General features: G+C 39.6%; 2 protein-coding genes across 2 annotated transcripts; one reads left to right on the top strand and one right to left on the bottom strand.

Moving 5' to 3' along the window:
- Positions 1–671: 671 nt before the first annotated feature.
- On the bottom strand, positions 672–3,542 carry LOC116262921 (uncharacterized). The gene is made up of 6 exons (XM_050080217.1): positions 3,328–3,542; positions 2,243–2,456; positions 2,013–2,107; positions 1,589–1,734; positions 1,265–1,490; positions 672–1,179 (listed from the first exon to the last, which is right to left on the bottom strand). Exons 1-6 carry the CDS (start codon positions 3,463–3,465, stop codon positions 946–948), a joined length of 1,053 nt encoding a protein of 350 aa, XP_049936174.1. The 5' UTR covers positions 3,466–3,542; the 3' UTR covers positions 672–945.
- A 10,366-nt stretch (positions 3,543–13,908) lies between these two features.
- On the top strand, positions 13,909–19,532 carry LOC116262673 (pectinesterase-like). The gene is made up of 3 exons (XM_031642156.1): positions 13,909–14,211; positions 17,311–18,169; positions 18,835–19,532. Exons 1-3 carry the CDS (start codon positions 13,909–13,911, stop codon positions 19,530–19,532), a joined length of 1,860 nt encoding a protein of 619 aa, XP_031498016.1.
- Positions 19,533–21,308: the final 1,776 nt, after the last annotated feature.

The raw sequence follows: 21,308 nt of genomic DNA on the forward strand, positions 1-21,308 counted from the left end.
AACAATCAACAAAAAGCTGATCGAGTTTTTACAGTGCATATATAATATTTTATGAGGACTTTAAATTTCGCACTCCGCATTAATATTTTTCAGCCTACAAAATCTTAAGTACACATGGGAAACAAAATATCATCACTTTTAATGTGGTTTTCGGAATGAAGATCACCGACCGTGTCATCAATTTACTGAAATTACATTGCTTGTAAGAACTTTAACCTTTACTTAACGCAGTAGTAAAGGGTGTTCTACTGAATAACATGCATGGAGCAAGGGATGAGGGGGTGACCCCTAAGTTCAAGCCAATTATGAGGATCTTTAGATGTCTAAGTTAAATAGAGGCTATGGTTGCCGACTTCTTGCTTATTAGCCAGTCCTTCCATTGTATAATTTCGGCCAGTAAATGTTCTCCAATAAGAACATTTACTTCGAAGAAATTTTCTCTTCTTGTCAATCCGAAACATCAGCGGGGTTCCAGGCACAAAGAGTTTGCAGCAGTTCATCGATCTCTGTGCAAATCAAGCGAACAGTTCTTTGAGTTGGATTAGAAATGCGCGCATTCCCAACGACTTCACAATGCTCCCAGTTCTAGAGAAAACTGATCTTGGCAAAAATGTTAATGGGCACGCGATATCATATGGTTTAACCAAGAACAATCACACCAAGCTTCGACATAGGAAAGAAAGAGGCTTTTCACACTCATACATGACATCATAACAAACAGAACCCCAAGCACAAAGATCAACACCACCCAATGCCTTGAGCAACAAGCAGAGAGATTAATTAGGAACTAAATCAAATCTCCCCGCTGGTGCCAAAAGCTTATTCAAGATGCATGAAAACACTAGATCGCATCGCCCTTTTAATTTATTCAGACATACACGAGTCCTAATCGCCTCTAAGTGAAAATGGAGACCCACGTTTATTAGCACTCAATCGGTGAAGTAATCAAGAAGAAGTGGTGGTGTCGGTGGTAGTTGAGGTGGTGGCTGCAACGTATTTATCGTTCAAGTCCGTGATGATCTTCTTCGCATCCTCAACAAAGGTGGAGATGACATCTGCGGCCGAGAGAATCTCCGTGATCAGACCAACACCTTGGCCTGCATAGTACACCATGTTCTCCAGCTCTCCCGCTGTGGTTGGGTTCGGCGTGTTCCCGTTGAATCGCCGAAGAACAGCTTCCTGTGAATTTCAAGTTGAAAGCATGCGTTTAAGCGACCACTGAGATGGGAGGCAAAACGGAAACTATGTGGGTGGATGTACAAACCCCGCCGTTGATTATGGAGTAGCCGATGATGGGTTGGGAGTCGTCGTTCTCGACGGTCTCAGGAGCGTTCCTCCACTGGTTGTGGAAGGGGGTGTTGAGGCAGCGAACGTAGGCTCTCCATGTCGCTCGGCTGTAGAGGTCCGTGCGATCGGTGTCTGCCTCTGTGTATTGCAGCAGCTGATGCTTGTAGAAGTCATGAGCGTATGCCTCCTTCGTTGCAACAAACCTGTTTGGTTCAAGAACAGATCACTTCCATCCTTCACTCTTAATTCTTACATTTTCTAAAGCAAAATCTTCAAAAGGAGATGTGGTGTTGGAGATCACCTTGTGCCCATACAGATACCCTTGGCACCAAGTGCTAGGGCAGCAACGTATCCGCGGGCATCGGCGATGGAACCTGCAGCCACCACTGTAACGTCCCTGTCGCCGACGAGATCCACAACTCTCGGCAGCAAAGCTATCAAGCCCACCTGCACATCATTTAAAAAGAATTCTGCACGAGTAACCAATTGAGCGCGGTTAAAGGAACCAATTAATGCTGTAACACTTTGCAAATCACACTATACAATTTGAAGAATCTGCAACTGGTCAGGGAACCAAACAGCGATTTATCCATCTCTACAACTTAATTCTATACTTTCCAATTTTTTGAAATGAAGAAACCCTTCAGAGCTGTGTGGAGGGAAAGAATAAGAATGCTGTCACGCTGTGAAAATAAGTATCCTGATACTAATGGAAAGGATCTTACTGTTCCAATGATGTGCCCTCCGGCTTCAACGCCCTGAGCTATAATGCAGTCGACACCTGCAGCAATAGCCTTCTCTGCATCCTTTATCGATCCAACCTGCAGTAAGTTGGGAGCAGATCGAGTCGTCATGGTCTTCTTCCAAGAATTGGAGGTGGACTAAGAACAGATCGCCATGACCAGAGAGGGATAGAGAGAGAGAGAGAGAGAGAGAGAGGTTCAACGGTTCCTTTCCTGGTGCAAAACTTTCACTCCCGCTTTGTGGGCCTCGTCCACCATCTCCTTTGGGAAGTCACCCCAGTAGACTTGCAGGCACGCAAGCTTCTCATCGAAGATTGCCTGAATGCTCTTCGTGTTATCGAACTCCAAGAGAATACCAGCTCCAAAGGGCTTGGTCGTCAGCTTCTTGGTCGCCGTGATCAAGTTCACGGTCAAGTCGTAGCTATTCTGCAAGACATGACATCGGTTTTCACAGAGTTAGAAAGTTATTCCTCCTCCCATGGAAGCAAGAAAATTGATCTGCATACTGAAACTGATCAACAGTTAATGTCAGGAACCATGAGAGGAAGAATGCCAGCCTAACGCGAACAATAAATATTAGAACTTTTGTCCACGCAGGGTCCATGCATACAGCTTTGCATTTAATAGCGCTCATAGCTGGCGACGAAATAACAAAAGTGATCAATGTGTTCATATACCAATGACCATATTGGCACATTATTGAGAGCTTATGCACATACGATTTGGGTTTGATTCTTCCCTTTCGTGTAATTGGGAAATCATTACAGTTCGGCTTTGTTATATTACAGAAACTATTGTAATTAAAGGCATAAAACTTTCAACTTAAAAGTGTTTCTAATAGTTTGATGGTAAAACTGCAGATCCCTTGTTGTGGCCTATGCTAAAAGAAAGGCCAGCCCGTCAAAAATGCATCAAATGGGGACAGGGATGAGTTTGCACAGAGCAAGAATAGAATTGAAGCATGATTCCATGAAGAACTTGGCAAACATGACCAAGGCGTATGAAAAAATTCCGTATGCGACAACAAAAAATTGCAATCAAACTATGACAAAAACATGGCTGATGAAAAAAAAGGAAACAATCAAGACGTGGAATAATTCTTATAAGATGAAGCTTTTGAAGAGAAAGTGGATGAACAGTATCCCAATTGAGCTTGTAAAGCCGCGGGTATCTGCACCACTCAGTGCAGGTTCCTCTAAAACCATGGAGATCGTGATGGTGAGCTCCAATTTTAGGAAAGATGCAGATCTTAAGTTCCACAGTAACATCATAGAAACCATGTGGAAGTAGTTCCTACCACTGGACTGGCCAAGAGGCCAATTCCTCCAGCATTGGCTACGGCAGCAACAAGGGCGCTTCCAGCGACATCGGCACCCATGGGAGCCACCATGATGCCATTGTCGAACCCAAGGATCGATCCGAAGGTGACGGCCATCTTCGAAATTGAATTGAGAATTGGTTCCTCCTGAAACTTAGTTGCACTGCTAGATCTGGGGGAGAGCTTGGAGCTGATGGTTTCTGCATGGAGGCCTCGGATTCCCTATTTATAGGGAAAATGTCGGCGCCTCCCGGGTGTGGCCTATCAACTAAAACGTGCACCTAACGAGTCCATTCTCCATATTACTACAGCCTCCGCGCGCCCCTAAAGTAAGGGAAGAGTCCCGCATTGTACGGGCCAAGCCAGTTATCTTGAATCGAGTTGTAAAGTAAAGTGTTTTATAATCTTTTTTGTAAAGATGTATATATTTTAATATTTTTATAATTCCCTTTTCATCTTTTTAAAGTTTTTTATTTTTTTTACTTTTACCATAGATATTTGGATCATTACTTAACTAGAATTTTTCATCTTCCAAAATGATCAATGAATGCAATATGGAATACAGTTAGATACTTATTATTAAGGCTCAACCATATTGAAGAATTGATTCGATATATAATTACCTTGGATTACTTTCATTAATCAATGAAAGTTAGGACATGTCCAACTGAATTCAGCTGTTCTCTTATTTAATTAAATCTCTACAACCTAATTTTAAGCGTCATAACGTACCATGGACTGAAGTTTTATATAGAAAAATCAGATCAAGATTGATGATTTCCAGATTCAGCAATTGAGCAGCTGAATTTGTTGTGAACTAGTAGAGGGTATGATTGTAATCTATCTTTAAAAATAGTAAAAGCTTTAATCTTAATCTATCCGCAAAAAATAAATTACAAATGTATATAAACAATTAAAAGTATGACATTGTAAACATATGTAACAAATAATAAGAAAACTAGCACATGGCTTGTTTGGAATATATTAGCCACTGAATTAAAGAAACAAATATATAAACAATTCAAAGTATGACATTGTAAACATATGTAACAAATAATAAGAAAACTAGCACATGGCTTGTTTGGAATATATTAGCCACTGAACAAATAAAGCTATTTATTCTGTAAGAGGGCATCATCAATATTAATTTGCGTTAATCCTATTCACAGTGTTTATTTTGAAGATCTACCTATTTTTTTTTAAAAAAAAGTCATTACGTGTGGATATTACCCAATGTTAATCATACTCATACAGTCCAACTTATTGGATCCGATTTAAAAAAATAAAAAAAAAAAGGTCCAACTTAAAAAGGGTAATCTTTACGTGTGGATATTACTGTCCTTAGCAGGTTCGATCTGGATACGATTGGGACCCAATTTTTTAAGCTGATCTGAACCTAGCAGCATCCAGAAAAAAACAAAAAAGGCCAACCTATAACCGCAAAAGGACACTCAACCTTTATTTTTATAATGTCTTGCTTTAATGAACAAAGTCCAAAAACCGGATCCGATGCTGCAGTGATAAAATAATACCCAATGCAACTTTTTCCATTCTTACCAAACGGAAGCAATAATCCTGGATTTGGGCTGTAATTTTTTTTTTTTTGGGATAATTTCATTTGGATTTAGCACCGAATTTGCTAACATAAAGTTTTAAGTTTTCAAAAGGTACCAACATGAGAAAAATTTCTTGCAAATATCAATATAAAACATAATGTTGTTTTTTCTTTTCTGGGCGAGTGGGTCATAATTGTCTCCCTCATCCAAAAGGAGAAGACTATATATATATATATATATAATTCCTACAAATTTTTTACCGCATATATGAGGCAAAAGAATGAAGCTGAAGAGTAATTAATCTGTGGCATCGAATGGACCTACAACATAAAGATAGGGGAATGGAGAAGATAAAAAGAATGGAGATCGTCTGTCCCACGAGTCCCATGCTTATTGTCGTCACCCTTTCAATCATGCTGTCATTTATAGGAAGATTGGATCACACACAGATCACGCTTCCTATGAACTTTTCATTGGCCACCCGATGAACTTCTGAAAATGGAGACACGTCTCCTCCTGCTCTTCCTGTTGATCTTTTGCCGACCCAATAAATGTTTGTCGCCAACATAATCCCATTCATGAAAAGAGAATAATGTCATGGCCGAGCATCAATGGACACGGTCGATTTATTCAGGAAATATACGCATACTGAAGCTTACAATTATATCCAAACATGATCTTACAAAACCTAACGCTCGATCTGCGAAGAATGAGAACATTTTTCCAAAGCTTGAGCGTACGAAGCTTAATCTCGTTCTTGAATCTTTGAGAAAACGTCGGCCATTTGGATGCATGAAGCAACGAAATTGTCTATTCAGTGTCGATTATCATAAAACTTCAAATATAATCAGCTGGATTTTCCGGTATTGAACATGAGGGAGAAGGATGAATTGTCACGATTGACGTTTTAACAACTAATCAAGGAGAGGAGTAGCGGTGTTGCTTTCTTTGCCGACAAGATGAGCATTGGTGGATCGATCCCACGAGATTCACGCAGGGAAAAGATCATTGCTTGCTCCCACGAGAAGCACCCCCGTCTCCACCCGCCCGCCCATCTATGCCTTAATTTTATGACGTGAGAAGAGGACGGCCAACATAGCTGGAGCAGCGAAGAAAAAAACATGGTCGGCGTCTGTTAGATCTTTCGAAATGGATTGGACACTATCTGCAAAAAAGTACAAGATGCAAGGGAGCCACGTTTTTTCTGAATGGCCTTGTTTTCAAGTCGATTTTTTTTTTCCAGAAATTGGAATAAATAAATAAGAAGTGAAATCCTTTGGATCTCCATCTCCATCCAATTATTGTTGTTCCATCTAATGAATCAGACAGGCATGAATAAATATACTATTCAATGCAATGCATCATGTTGTGAGAGGCTGGCTGAGTTATATATATATATATATATATATATATATATATATATATATATAGATGCTTCACATGAATAAAATTGTTCTTTTTTAAGCGGGAGTTGGTTACATGTGCTGGACATTTTTTGTGTGTCAATATGCTTAATGACTCCTATTAATTAAAAAAAAAAAGAACTTTTTATATAAAAAAAGTGAAAAAAAAAAGTAAAAAGGAGTTTTTTTTTTAAAAAATAAGCGGAAGCTAAGTTTGCGACTTGGAGATATATTCACGGGTTGAGCTATTTGAGCTACACTCAGTCTGATTGAATCCAGTTTGAGTTGAAAGCTGAACTGGACTTAATGTATTTTTACAAATCAAGATTGAGTTGAGCAGGGAGCATGGTTTGTTTAGGGTTGAGGAGTAATACAGAATGACATTGTTGGTGCACTAGATATTTTTTCTTTTAACTTCAAATCCTCTTTATCTACCCTTTCATTTTTTGGGTGAGTGGGGTTTTCCATCGCCCGAAAGAAGGTCGAAGCTCTTACCTAACTCCTCATCCTTTCAAGATATAGCGCATCAAGGTCTCGAACCCCTTTTGTATCATAGAAAGTTGTGTCATACAAATTCAAAATAGAAATTGACTACTTACAAAATTTTTGGAATTCTTAGCTTTTAATCGAACTGAGTGGAGCAGAGATTGAGTCCGTACTCTCAAGACCTTTAGACAAAAAAATGTAGTTCAATATAAAACTTTCTGAATTCTGATCCATCCTTTCTTTCTTTTAAAACATAACATAGTTGGTCAGACGATCAGCAAAGTCTAATGATTAGTCCGTAGGTTTTATTTTTTGAGACCACAAATGATGGATGCTCGTCATTTTAATTCATGAGTGTACCATTCCCCACCTGCTTTCCAAAACTAATGGGAATTCTTTCTCCTCATGCACCGATCAAATGTATCCCTTCCTATGAAACATTTTTTTGTTCCACAATATTAGGGATTATAAAAAATTTCACCTAGTTTTGATATTTTTCTTTTAGTTTGTATTATGATCCTTTTGAGTCAATTTTGCAATTTTCATTGCGGTCGTGATGGCTTTTGTCAACAACTCCGCGGATCAAACAAAAGGAATGATCAGTAAAGATTTAATTTCTTAAGGTTTTTTTTTCCAAGACATTGTTCCTTAGAAGGATTCCAGAGAAACTGCCTGCATCAAATCATAATGGGATCGTTGATGGACATTAAAAGGATAAAAGCGATTTGAAACTTATACTCTTTTAAGTAAAATAAAAAAAAATACAAAGAGAAAAAAAAGGCAAAAAAGTTGAATATGGAAAAAATTAGTGAAGTTCAAGATGACATGACACGGGTCATGTTGGATTGGAATGGCTGCTTCAGGCCAAAAATTGGCCGTATCCGGCAACATGAATTGGCTAGAATTCGTTCTTTTAATTTCAAAGGTTTCATGATCATCAGCTTTTTTGGCTCATAGTTAATAACTCATTTGGCATCTTCAGAGGAGGCAGGTAATTGTTGACGAAGCTGCAACTATGGCTACAACTTACACGTCGTAGTCATCCAAATTAAATTAATGTGCAGGTGAATACTTGGGCTTTTTCTTTTTTTCTTTTTTATCCCGGTTCGTGGAAATCTCCTCCTTTTGACATTTCATAAATGTTGGTTGATCATATAGTTCATTATGGTTATAATATTTGCAGGATATTAATTTTTATTTGATTTTTTTGAACTTCAAATTTGAAGTTATGTTCGGATCTACCCGATAAAAAGCCTCTCCTCGATAGTGTTTTTTTGTGTGCCCTTAGGTGCCATATTGGATTCAAATTTCAGAACATTAATCTATCTATTTTAATGGGCTAGCAAGTAACCCCGTTTCGGATTTTGGATCTTTCGAGCCAATCGCTCTTTTATAAACAATGTGGAGTAGAACCAATAAAGACTACTTGTCCATTTCATCTATAGAGCTGAATACCTCATTCAATATATATATATATATTTTTACTTTTTTTTTGGTGTCCAATCTGTAAGGAAAGGCAAAACCGTAATAATGCAGTAGATATATAAATGTCTCTTCTTTCCGCATTAGTGTTACAGCCTTTTTTTTTTTTTGAAATTTTCAAGAATTCGTTGAAAACAAGTTTTAAAACAAAGAGAAGAAAATACTTGTGATGGCTGATATGAGCCAATACGCTATACCATTTAGGGATCTGATACATTATTGGAATCCAATTTTACAATATTGATGTTTATATATAATTTAAATAGAAAAAAGAACTGATAACCCACACACACACACACACATATATATATATATATATATATAGAAGAATATTTTATAATCTTCTATAAGAGTAAGTATTTATGTCGAAGGGAGATATTTATCTCTGGTGCTTCATAATGCATGAAAAGCTAGATATCTTTTAAACCTAAATTTCAAAATAAAAATGTCCAGCTAACAATCAAATATTAAGAAACATTTTGTCTCTAAAAGTGACCAAAGAATATTGTTTTTGGCATCTCTCTTTCTCTCTCCACACACACATATATATATATTTATATATATATGCTCAATTTGATTCTCAACGACTCTGCTCCACTAAACTACGAATGGTACGACACTATTATCGAGTTGAATGGAACGACCATAACTGTGCCAAGTCTCCAGGGCTTTAGGGGCAGGGGAAGAAGGGGGACTTCAGGGGTTTTCTCCCGCTCACTTGGAATCATAGTTAAATAGATTACCAAATAGGCAAGCTTTATTAAGCAAAAATCAAACCTAACTACCTGTCACAAAGTTACTTTTCCTTCATTTTTCTACAAAAAGATGGTGAGCCCTGAACATCAACCTTTATGAGAACATCTTGAGAAAGCAAAGTTGCTTGATCTAAGGGTCCTCAACAACTTGACACCCTTCATCATGCTATTAACGGTGGTGGCAACGTGGTAAGAACCGATTACCTACCTGTAACTGTGTCCTCCTCCGTGTACTGAAGAAGAAGAAACAGGACCTGGTACCCATGGCAATGCCCTTTGCACCGAAGCGCAAGAAGCATCGAGGGTCGGTGATGGCACCCCGCAGCGACCATAGCTATGCCTGCCGATATTGTCTACCACTCTTGGCAGCAAGGCTCGGACGCCATGGCTCAGTTCAAGTCTCACACTATATTTTAATTGAAGTTGGTGAGTACACACCTCAAATTGGTGTATAGGAGGGGATGAGTTTTGTACCCCATAAGGGTATGTCGAGTGTGGATCATATTAGTAGCCATTTTCAAACATTACATATGTATAGATATGAAATAACAAATGAGTATCGAATAATGTTTATGAGATAATAAATGATTTATGAGATAATGAGATAACAGACGAATAGTTGTATGAGGTAATACAAAACATGAGATAATGTTTATGAGATAACAAAAGATTTATTTATGAGATAATAGATAAATGTATGAGATAATTCGAAACATAAGTATGAGATAATAAAATATTTATAAGATAATAGATAAATGTATGAGATAAGGTTAAAAGTAAGTATGTGATAATACAATATTTATGAAATAATGAAAACGCTATGAGCAAAAAGAAAATGAATTTTTTTTTACTGCTTAAAGGAATATATTGGTCATTAACAATATGCATGCATACATGAATTAACAAAATTTACTTTTATCTAATCCCCAATTCTTGTTTTTGTAGTTTTCTTTTTTGTTCTTACAAAATGTTTATTTTTATATTAAATCATGGGCATTTTTTGTCCTTAGTAAAAATAACGTATGAAATATCTTACACGGGGACGACATATATATCGAGCTTCGATATAGGAGTTGTTAATGTTCACTTTTTGAAATGATGAAAAAGCTTGTAAAAAAAAATATAAAATGTTCACTTGCTTTATAAAAAAGATAAAAAATGCACTCACCCTCATTTGGTGCATTTTTTTTTTTGGTGTGCATACAACTCGATCTGGTTTTTAATTGAAGTTTTCATGGATTGACCCCATTGAGTCATTATTTCACACCCTTTACACCCTTGGAGCATAGTTTGCTTGAATCTACTCTAAATGTTCATAAAATATTTACATAATGCTTCAACTGCCAAACGTCCCTTAAGAGATAATTACTCAAGAAGCTCCAAGGGCTCAACCTCAGGTCTACATCTATGAACACCATAAAGCTGGGACGTTAGTGGTGGCTTAAACTAAAGTTGATAAAATTAAGAGACTGACCGTGCCAAAGATGTGCCCTCCAGCTTCAACTTCTTGTGCAATTATGCCAATGGCCTTTTCAGCCGCCTCCATCACACCAACCTGGATTAGGGATGTCAACGGATCGGATTCGGATCGGATACATCTTCAACTATATCCGTTTTTTCGGATATTCATGTATTCGGATTCGGATTCGAATTTAAATTTGAATAAAGCAAAGTCATATCCGAATCCGAATCCGAAATCCGATTTTACAATCCGAATCTGATCCGAATCCGATTTTTATATTTATATCTGAATGCGAATCCGAATTTCGAACCGGATTTTGCCATTTTTCAAGTATTAGATAGAAGATATTTGTCTAAAACTGAATCCGATCCGAATCCGTATCCGAATCCGATCAGATATTCATGTATATTCGATTCCGAATCCGATCAGATGTCGTTTATTAAATCCGAATCCGATCCGATTTCTTAATCGGATATTAAATTTTTATCCATATCTGATTTTTTCGGATCGAATCGATCGGATATCCGATTCAAATCGGATATATTGACATCCACTTGATTAATCAATAAAGCTGAACATGACTTATTTAATATTGGTGTATGGAGAGAGAGATGGATGATGGTGGCATGGGATGAAGAACAAGGGAGCGAGACCTACCTGGTGCAAGACTTTAGCGCCATTGTTGTGAGCCTCGTCCACCAATTCCTTGGGGTAGTCAACCCAGAATACCTGCAGGCACGCCGGCTTCTCGTCGAAGATGGCTTGGACGGTGCGCATTTGTCCCATTCTGCAACCACACACAGTCCGAACACGCATTTCATACTCACTTATAATGTTGTCATGCACTCGCAGGGTACCTACCTCAACCTCAAGTAACTTTGTCATATAACTTTAATGAGATAAAGAGAGAGAGAAAGATGTAGAGAGGGAAAGAGACACTCACAGGGCTTGCCAATAAGCCAATTCCGTCGGCATTGGTCAGAGCTAGGATTTTCTTTAGGAGCGGACCGACAGTCCAACCTCTGGATTCGGACATGGTCAAATTGAATTCAAATCCAAAAAATACATGGTTCAATTAAAAAATTTTATTTTTTTTCATTGACTGTGGCCATGGCCTAAGCACGCCCTCCCTTCCCTCCGCCCCTGGCTACAACAACGACCAACGTTGTGCCCGACACGTCCGGACCCATTGGAGCCAACATGATCCCATTGTCAAAGCCCAGGGTGCTAGCAGACCGATCTCGATAGAGTCCTAGCTAATTCACACTCTTCAAGCTGACGACTGCAATCTAAGCTGGAATTGCACGTCCTCATGGTGCCTCAGACCTCATCTGTTAGTTAGATTACCCATGAAATCCGGATGATATATTCAACAACTAGACTTAAAACAATATTGCCCTTTAAATAATGTATTAGCAAGCTGTTCTCTTCTGGGAGTCAGAATGCCACGCAGCACAGAACTAATAAAACAAAGGAATTGATTAAGACAAGAATCAGAAGTTGGAAGATGAAAGCGACTATTAATCCCCGGTCTGACAAGCGTTAATAACGTGGGTAATTGATGCCAAAAACTCTTCAATTGCTTCACAATTAATTAACTTGATCTCGAGCTTCCTCACCCTTTATAGCCAGTCGATGCATGAGCGGCTGTATTTTAATGCAGAATCAAATCAAAGATGTTCTGTATAGATGAGAAAAGATTCAAAATAATCAAGGAAAATAAGAGTTTCTCTACTTTTTCTTGAAAATATTAGCTAGTAATTCAAAAAACATACCAATAATGATAGGGATAGGCAAAGTATAAGACAAGTAGATGTACCCTATTGTGAAAATCTTCGAAAACCGTTTCATTCTACATTTTGACGTTGCTATACAGTAACTAACAAGGTGCCTTATCATATAACGAAAGGAAACATAACTTCAGAATCAAGAGTATATTTGGATGTTGATATCGATCATACAGGAGTAGAGAGAGAGAAAGTGCTTTAAAACCGTAATTTTCACATGGGTTCTGTAGACAGATAAATCTCCTGTAATACTGTGTCAGGATCATTAATAGACAAGAATACAATAGAGAAAGGAAATTAAAGGATGGATAAGACTTCACGAAATATCCCACTTCTGACAAAGGTTAACAATACGACACGAAGAAGACTGGCATTGTGGCAACGAAATTGAATGCTGCAAGTCTCTTGGAGCTGACCTCACGTTAATAAATAACTCGTTTCATTTGCATAATTTATTCACTAATACGGATATCATCTGCATTTCATATATATTCAAACAGAAATATAATGTGGATGAAGTCTTCGTTGCCGCATTCGGTGACATTGCATTTATTTCCGTATCAATTATTTGCTTTCCCACGAGCACCACGCTGGTTTTTGGTCGGATTTGGAGTCCTGCAATGAAGGACCAGCTTGCGTGTTTTGATATAACTGAAGCTGGCAAGGGAATCAAACAGTATATAGCGTGCCTCTAAGCTTTGGCTGGATGAACATTTCATTTCAGAAGGTTGATTGAACAAGGTGTGTGCTAAACGTCAATTTTGTCCTGCTTTGCATTGGTTGACCAAGAACCACATAGATGAGATTAACATGTCTTAAATCGGTACTCATTCACGTTCATTTCATTAAGTATTTATGTTTCGAATATGCAAACTTCATACACGAGCACTCATTATCGTTCTCTACCCTAACGCGACAGAAAGCAAAAGTCGGACCGAAGATTCATCAATCATGCTTGACATTGAGAAGCTCAGAGAAGCATTGCTGTCCATCACATAATTGGAAGAATGCCTAACGGATCTTCCATAGTATGCAATGGTGTGACATGAAAATCCTTTAAGATGGGTAGAAGAGATCACACTATCAAATGTTTTCTAACTCTTGTATGTTGAAGAAGACAACCTTATTTATAGACTTATGAGAATCCCAATGATGGTTTTGTCCATCACAAACCAGATATGGATTCTCTTTGATTTTACACAAACGATCTATATTAAATGATATAGATATAGATTTATTAGATCTTCGATTAGCTCTATTTATACAAATAGTCTATAATGTATGATAATCGACATATATATAGACCAACTTGATAGATTTCTAACACATCGCACTATCATAAGACGATGTCCACAACCGTGTAAGGTTTATTTTTCATAGTCTTCTTCAACTGCATATGGTTTTTCTTTTTTTTCTTCGGCTTTAAAAAAAATTAAAGCAATTCTAACAAGGAGGGCACTTTTGTAGCCGGCAACCCCTCTCCCCATCGGTAATCAGACGGCGCCCATGGCCACTTTACCCTGTACCTGGTACTTGCATCAATAAAGTGACTGCTCAGTGCAAAATCACCAGAACAAGGTGACCAACCAGCAAGTTGATGAAGCCGGCAATGTTTGAAAGCCTCCTTCCATGGCCTACCAAGATACGACTGCACTTGCCACTGCAACCTCCAGCTTTGGGGTGGCCAAGATATTGCCACTTATAATGGCAATTACATGGCAATGCCTGTGTTATGATGTGAATTTACTGTCCCCTGAGCGTGACCATGTTCGCGTGGGCCAACAATGGCACCCGACCATAGATGTTGCAGAGTTGGAAGACTGCTGCTGCGTCGCCGAAGATGAAGTCGACGGTGACGATGTTGCATTCCCGGTAGAACTGGCGGGAGGAGTAAACACTGAGAGCGTCTTGGTATCCCTGGAAGCTGCACTGGTATAAGACAGATCTGTCGCCGCCGTTCAAGACGGCCAGCGCCTGGGTCATGGCAGGTCCTGCCGTGTTCCGGATAGTTATGCCTATGGCTACGAAGTTCTCTTCCAATACAGCGTAAAGGAATATGGGGGCCTTTCCATGGTGAGACAAAAAGACAAGTTATGGGAGCAATATATGTGCATATCCAGCCAGTGAACCATACAAATAGTCATATAAAATCGGTTGGTATACTGCATTAAGAAAATAGTGGTTGTGGTGGCCTTTCAACCTTTTAAGAAGTGATCGAGCCAGAAATTCTGGTGCGAGAGCAGTAATATGCTAACTTTTAATTAAGGAAACAATAATGTATAAATGTATGCGCATGTAGAAAATTTTTGAGAAATTAGGGGGCCCTTCAACGTTCGTGTCTCAATCTGAGTTCACATGACAAACCCCTGTACACTGAAACGCACCCTGCATACTCGGACGTGCAAATACAGTAGGTTGGTGCTATGGTCGTTTTTTTTATTTTTTCACTGGCTTGATATAATAATTATTAGCTTACGGGATTCCCATAAAATGAAGATGAAGCTACCTACAGAAATGAGTTTTCTTCCAAAACAATAATGAGGAAGGGAAAATTAGCTTTTGTTGGAATTCGTGCAGTGCTTAAATCTTGATCATGATCCAAAGAAAATTCATCTCTCTCTCTCTCTCCCTCCCATCCCTATCCTTTTGGTCTCCTTACCCTCCTCCTCGTGTCATTGCTTTTGCATGACTTGTTTTTGCTGGCCACATCAATACTTTTGACTACTTGCAGCGCTTTGACATCAATTTAGCTAACCAGTTCTCATCTGTCTCGCTGCGGCTGAGTCTCGGGTCCACCTTTTTACCTATTGCCATTTCTTCTTTAGTGTCCTTACCTCTGCCTGACATTTCCTTGTTAGTAGTCTTCCAGACCCACCTTCCATTCGTCTTCTTTTTCTCCTATGTTCTTCCCCCAACTTGGCTGTTTTCTGGAATTGTGTTTGGAGGTTGTAGTCCATTTCAGTTTGGTGGCGCATTTGGGAAGAACGCAACTACAAGGTCTTCAGGAGCACATTCTTTTCGCCGAAGTCTATCGCTCGTCTTGTGCAGGGAGATGTCCATTTTGTCATTCGGCTGCGGCGTCGTCTTCCTTCTGCGACTGGGTGATGGTGTCGTTCCGTCCTTTCACTCTCTTCCCACTACTTTTATTTCGTTTTCTATGAGTTGTATTGTATATTTCCTTTTTGGCTTTTGTTTTGCGGTTTATTACTGTAATTAAGGGACGTCTTGTCCCCAAATTTTGATATATATTTTCATTTTATCCTCTCTCTCTCTCTCTCTCTCTCTCTCTCTCTCTCTCTCTCTCTCTCTCTCTCTCTCTCTCTCTCTCTCTCTCTCTCTCTCTCTCTCTCTCTCTCTCTCTCTCGTTGCTATTGAGCTGCTGGAGTTCTGCCTTTGCTGTTGTGTCATTGTTGTTGGTGTTTAGTGTTACTGTTCTTGTTATCGTAAGTGAGGGTTCTGTGGCTGCCATTCGGCTCTATCATTGAGAATCTGCTGCAGTCGCTTAACGCTTGGATTAACACTACTTATGTTGGTGCTGGTGCTGTTTCAGTTTCTACCTTTTCCTGCTGTGGTTTATGCTGCTTGGATTGATGGTGCTTTTTGAGGGAACTCTTTAGCTCATGATGAGGGCACTTGTGCTATGTTTTTGGCTTCCACTTTTGTGCTTGGGATTTTCAGCATCTGGTGATTTTCTGATTTTGTTATGATATACTGGGATGTTTTCATTATCTGTGTTATATATACATCTATATGCACATTGTTAAGCTTCTGCCTGAGTTATGGAAGATTCTGACGGTCAAGCCTTGTAGGCAGGCCATCATCTTGAAAATGCTCATAACAGAATGACAAAGTTGTGTGACTTGATCGAGAGGCTTTCAATTTGACAGCCTTCACATTCCCATCTTATAGTTGAGTTGAGACAGAAAGAGAACGGAGTGCAGTCGTTGGAAGCGCAAGAAATGGACCCATAAATGTTAATTAAAATAAAATGCAACAACTATACTAATTAAGCTTCAGAACGTTTGGTTGTTTATAGTAAAGTACATTCAGTGAGAAAGAGAGAGAAGGGGGGGAGAGAAGAGGAAGAAGAACAATGGGAGGGATATTATGGGCATGGAAAACATTAAGCAAGAGAGAGAGAGAGAGAGAGAGGGAGAGAGAACTCCAACTTAGGAGATTTGTGTGTTTTTTTTTTTAATGCATGCTTAATTAAGATACCCCACTAGCGTGTTGCAAGAATTTTCTGACTCACATGATCCTACTGCTTTATTGGCGTTTGTTCCTTTAAATAAATTATTTAAACCACTAATAAAAGCTACGCGAGAGGACATGAATCATAAAAGTATGTCGTAACGTCCAATGTAACAGGTATAAAAGGTGAAATTAAGAAAAAAACAATTAGTGGTTCCAGAAAATATGAAATGAGTGTAGTGCTGTTGTGGAAAAAGCAAAAAAGAAGAAATATTCTTGCGATGTAAGGTGAAAACCCTAAAGAAACATAAGAAAATTCTTGCAAAATGAGGTGAAAAATGAAAATAGAAGAAAGAAACTTCATGAAGCAATGAGGTACAGCTATATTCATATGTATCTCGACTAAAGTGAATCTATTTATAAGCTTAACTGAATGTGGAGATCTCATCCGACCAATTGATTGTGACATATTCTCTATTTGCGTATTCATTTGTCTTTATTAATTTTGCTTCCTTTCTCACTCTCTCGGGGCTATTTCTCTTTCGAGTTTTTGGTTTCGTGTGAGTAAGTGTGCTGTTTAGACAGACCTGATTTTCAGTTCCTTCGTTGGTAGGTTGTTACCTTTGTATTCCTTGTTCTGGTGTTCACTGTGTTTCTCGTTCGCCCTTTCTTTCTGTGACTAATGGAGAGAACTTGGATTCTCTCGATGTTTGGTGTTGAAGTGCAGTTCTTCTGAGTTCAGCATACACAGAGAAAGAGAGAAGGAGAAGGAGATGAAGATATCCGCTGTCCTATTGACAGCCACTTTCTTCTGGACCCTGGCGGTGTCCTCTCCCTCAGCTGACTTCGCCGCCAGTGACGCATGCCGGCTCACCAGGAACAAGTTCTGCAAGTCGGTTCTTCTGCTCAATCAATCCCTCGGCTACTCAGCAAGGGTCTCCGACCTCATCCGGCGAGTTATTATTGGAAAAAGCCACGCCAGAATCCGGCGCATGGCTGGGGGCTCTCGAGAACTGCCTCCTCCTTTCCCAACTCAACACAATGTACTTGAATTCTACGTTTGCCACCCTCAACGCCGTTAATAAATCTGCAGAGCTAGCTATCGAAAAGGCCGACGACGTTCACACCCTTCTGAGCGCCATCGTCACCACCCAAGAGACGTGCCACGACGGGTTGCAGACAGCATCCTGGCTGCAAGAAAGAGACGCCCTCCAACAGTTGGTCGCCAATGAGTCCCCGTTCTATCGAGCCTCCCTCGCCATGTTTCCCCCGAAGGACCCCAGAAAGCGTGAACTCGGTCGGGATCTACTACAGGAGTTGAAGGTGAGGCGAGACGGCCTGCCTCATTGGGTTAATGACAAGAAATTCTTCCAAGTTGGTTCGGGTTCGGGTGTGAGGTCGGGGGAGGAGCTGTTTGATGTACGCGGATTGCTGATGCATGGGAAAGTGGTGGTCGCTCAGAACGGGAGCGGCAACTTCCGGTCGATCAACGACGCCATAGCCGCTGCTCCTGAGGATTTGCATCCGAGCGACGGCTACCATGTGATTAAGATCAAGGCAGGTGTTTATGAAGAAAATATATGCATAGGGTCGAGCAAGAGAAATATTATGATGGTTGGAGATGGAATTCAGAAGACCATCATCACAGGGAGACGGAGTGTGGCAGGTGGCGCCAGCACCTACAACTCGTCCACACTTAGTGAGATTTCTTTTGCCTTTCTGACTTTGCATTTCGTAGATTTCTGCTTTGCTGTACCGTCTTCCTTCGGTTTTTCGCCTCACTTCGCATGAATTTTTTTTTTCACCTCACTGTGCATGAATTTTCTTCCTCGCTTTTGATTTTTCCACAACAGTGCTGCACCCATTTGTTATGTTCCTCTCTCCATTAGGCACAGAAAGGAAGGGCGAACGAGAAACACAGTGAACACCAGAACAAGGAATACAAAGGTAACAACCTACCAACGAAGGAACTGAAAATCAGGTCTGTCTAAACAGCACACTTACTCACACGAAACCAAAAACTCGAAAGAGAAATAGCCCCCAGAGAGTGAGAAAGGAAGCAAAATTAATAAAGACAAATGAATACGCAAATAGAGAATATGTCACAATCAATTGGTCGGATGAGATCTCCACATTCAGTTAAGCTTATAAATAGATTCACTTTAGTCGAGATACATATGAATATAGCTGTACCTCATTGCTTCATGAAGTTTCTTTCTTCTATTTTCATTTTTCACCTCATTTTGCAAGAATTTCCTTCCATTTATTTTGGTTTTTCAACTTACTTTGCATCAATTTTCTTCCTTTTTTTTTTTTTTTTTTTGCTTTTTAAAGTACCCATATTCTTTTACGCTGTGCATGCAGTTGTATTGGGAGAGAACTTCGTAGCCATAGGCATAACTATCCGGAACACGGCCGGACCTGCCATGGGCCAGGCGGTGGCCTTCTTGAACGGCAGCGACAAGTCTGTCTTACACCAGTGCAGCATCGAGGGATACCAGGATACTCTCTACGTTTACTCCTTCCGCCAGTTCTACCGGGAATGCAACATCTTCGGCACCGTCAACTTCATCTTCGGCGACGCAGCAGCAGTCTTCCAACTCTGCAACATCTATGCGCGGGTGCCATTGTCGGGCCAGGAGAACATGGTGACGGCTCAGGGGAGAGTAAATCCCTATAAGCAAACAGGCATTGCCATTATACATAGCAACATCTTGGCCACCCCAAAGGTGGAGGTTGCAGCGGCCCGCGGCGAGGAGCAGTCGTATCTTGGTAGGCCATGGAAGGAGTACTCGAGGACGGTGATCATGCTCTCTAACATTCGCGGCTTCATCAACCCTGCTGGTTGGTCAGCTTGGTCTGGTGATTTTGCGCTGAGCACTTTATACTACGGGGAGTACGGGAACAGGGGCGCAGGTGCAAGTACCAGGAACAGGGTAAAGTGGCTTGAGTACCATCTGATGACCATAGATGATGCCAGGAATTTTACTGCAGGTAGTTTTATCGATGGAAGTACGTGGTTGCCGGCTACAAAAGTGCCCTTCTCATTAGGATTGCTTTAATTTTTTTGAAAATCGAAAAAAAAAGAGACAGAAAGTATGCAGTTGAATAAGAAGAAGAAAAAGAAACCTTAGACTCTCGTGAACTTAGTGTTATGATAGTGCTATGATCCTAAACCTTTTTGTGTTATGTTCAAATTTTTCTCACGTTTTTGCCAATGCAATACCAGTGTTGCGTCATGTTCATGTGCTTCGTCTTGTATTCTCCACTGGTATTTTGGTTTGTTTTTATCCTTCTCAGTATAAACATGGATTGGTCACTTATTCGCGTACTATTTGAAGGAGAAAGTGTGCTTGATATACATAAGGATTCAAGTGTATGATATAATGAATTGCTTTAACAACCATGGTTACTCAAACTCCAGTGGATGATATAATGGATTTACATGAGGATTCAAGTGGATGATATAATGGATTACTTGAACAACCATGGTTACCCAAACTCCAGTGGATGATATAATGGATTTACGTAAGGATTCAAGTGGATGATATAATGGATTACATAAGGATTCAGCCGCAGGTGTCGATATGTATTTGAAAAACGCGGGCCGTCCGATGGAGATAGACCGGGCAGCTCCCTCTCTGTCACCGATCTATATATATATATATATATATAGTAATATAGATATGTCATGTGTGTGTGTGTGTGTGTGAGAGAGAGAGAGAGAGAGAGAGAGAGAGAGAGAGAGAGAGAATGGCGATGCCCTTCAGATATGCAGCAATGGTTGGCCTGTATGGGGAAATGGCAGGAAAGGTATTGATTTCAGATAAACTATGGAGAAAACGTGGTCGTCGATAAAAAATCCAAAATTTTCTGCAGTCCAAACAGGGGAAGTTGTCTTCCTTGGGCTTTGGTTGGAAATGGCTTCGCTGGAGTAAGTTTTCTTCCAACACAGACAACCTGCAAACAAAACAAAACAGACCTAGAAACCCAGACGACAAATCCACCTAAAGAACTACACATTGTGCTAAAGAAAACGACGGCGAGAGAAGACGAGATGGGTTCTAGTCCCGCGATGGAACTGCTTCTGATCTGCACCTTTGTTCCTTTCAATATATAGAGAAATCAGTAGGCTGCAAATCGAGAATCCCAAGATTTTCTTCCTCCTTTCTTCCTTTTTCATTAAAATTCAAATAAGAAAAGGAAAGCAAGTTTTTTGCATTTAAAATAAAATCATGCAAAGGAGAAGATATAGGCAGTTGCATCTCAGAATTTCAAAAATTCATGGTTCTTATATTAAATCTTCTCTCTTATCTTTTACGCACATCACAGATCCACGTGGAAAAAAAAAAAAAGTATCCGCTTCAATCAAATCCAGTTTTCACTGCTTACAGAAAAAAGTTGAAATTTGATCCCGTAAGATTTGAAGCAAATTAATAGGCAAAACACCAACCATCTATCTCAGATTCTCAACACTTACAAGAGCTAACGCCCTCTTCAATCTCAACGCTATGAATTGTTTTGGCTCATCCATGCACGGAAAATTTAGCATTCAAAACCTAAAAAAATTTCATGAATTATAGATTCATATAATTAGCCGACTTATCATCTCATTTTTACCATTTCTAGTGAAACGGAACTAAATGAGACCGAAAGATCCTTTTAAATGAATGGGAAAATCCTTCCAGACAAGTGTTATTGTCTATCACTGCTACATCAATAGCTTCATAAGAAAATTTAGCTAATTAGACTTCTCAATTCTTAACCGAGAGAGAGAGAGAGAGAGTGAGAGAGAGAGAGATTATTTACATCTTAAAAGAATCAAATCAGTTTTGGTC

The sequence above is a fragment of the Nymphaea colorata genome, chromosome 10 (assembly GCF_008831285.2).
Source record: "Nymphaea colorata isolate Beijing-Zhang1983 chromosome 10, ASM883128v2, whole genome shotgun sequence".
NCBI classification, from domain to species: Eukaryota; Viridiplantae; Streptophyta; class Magnoliopsida; order Nymphaeales; family Nymphaeaceae; genus Nymphaea; species Nymphaea colorata.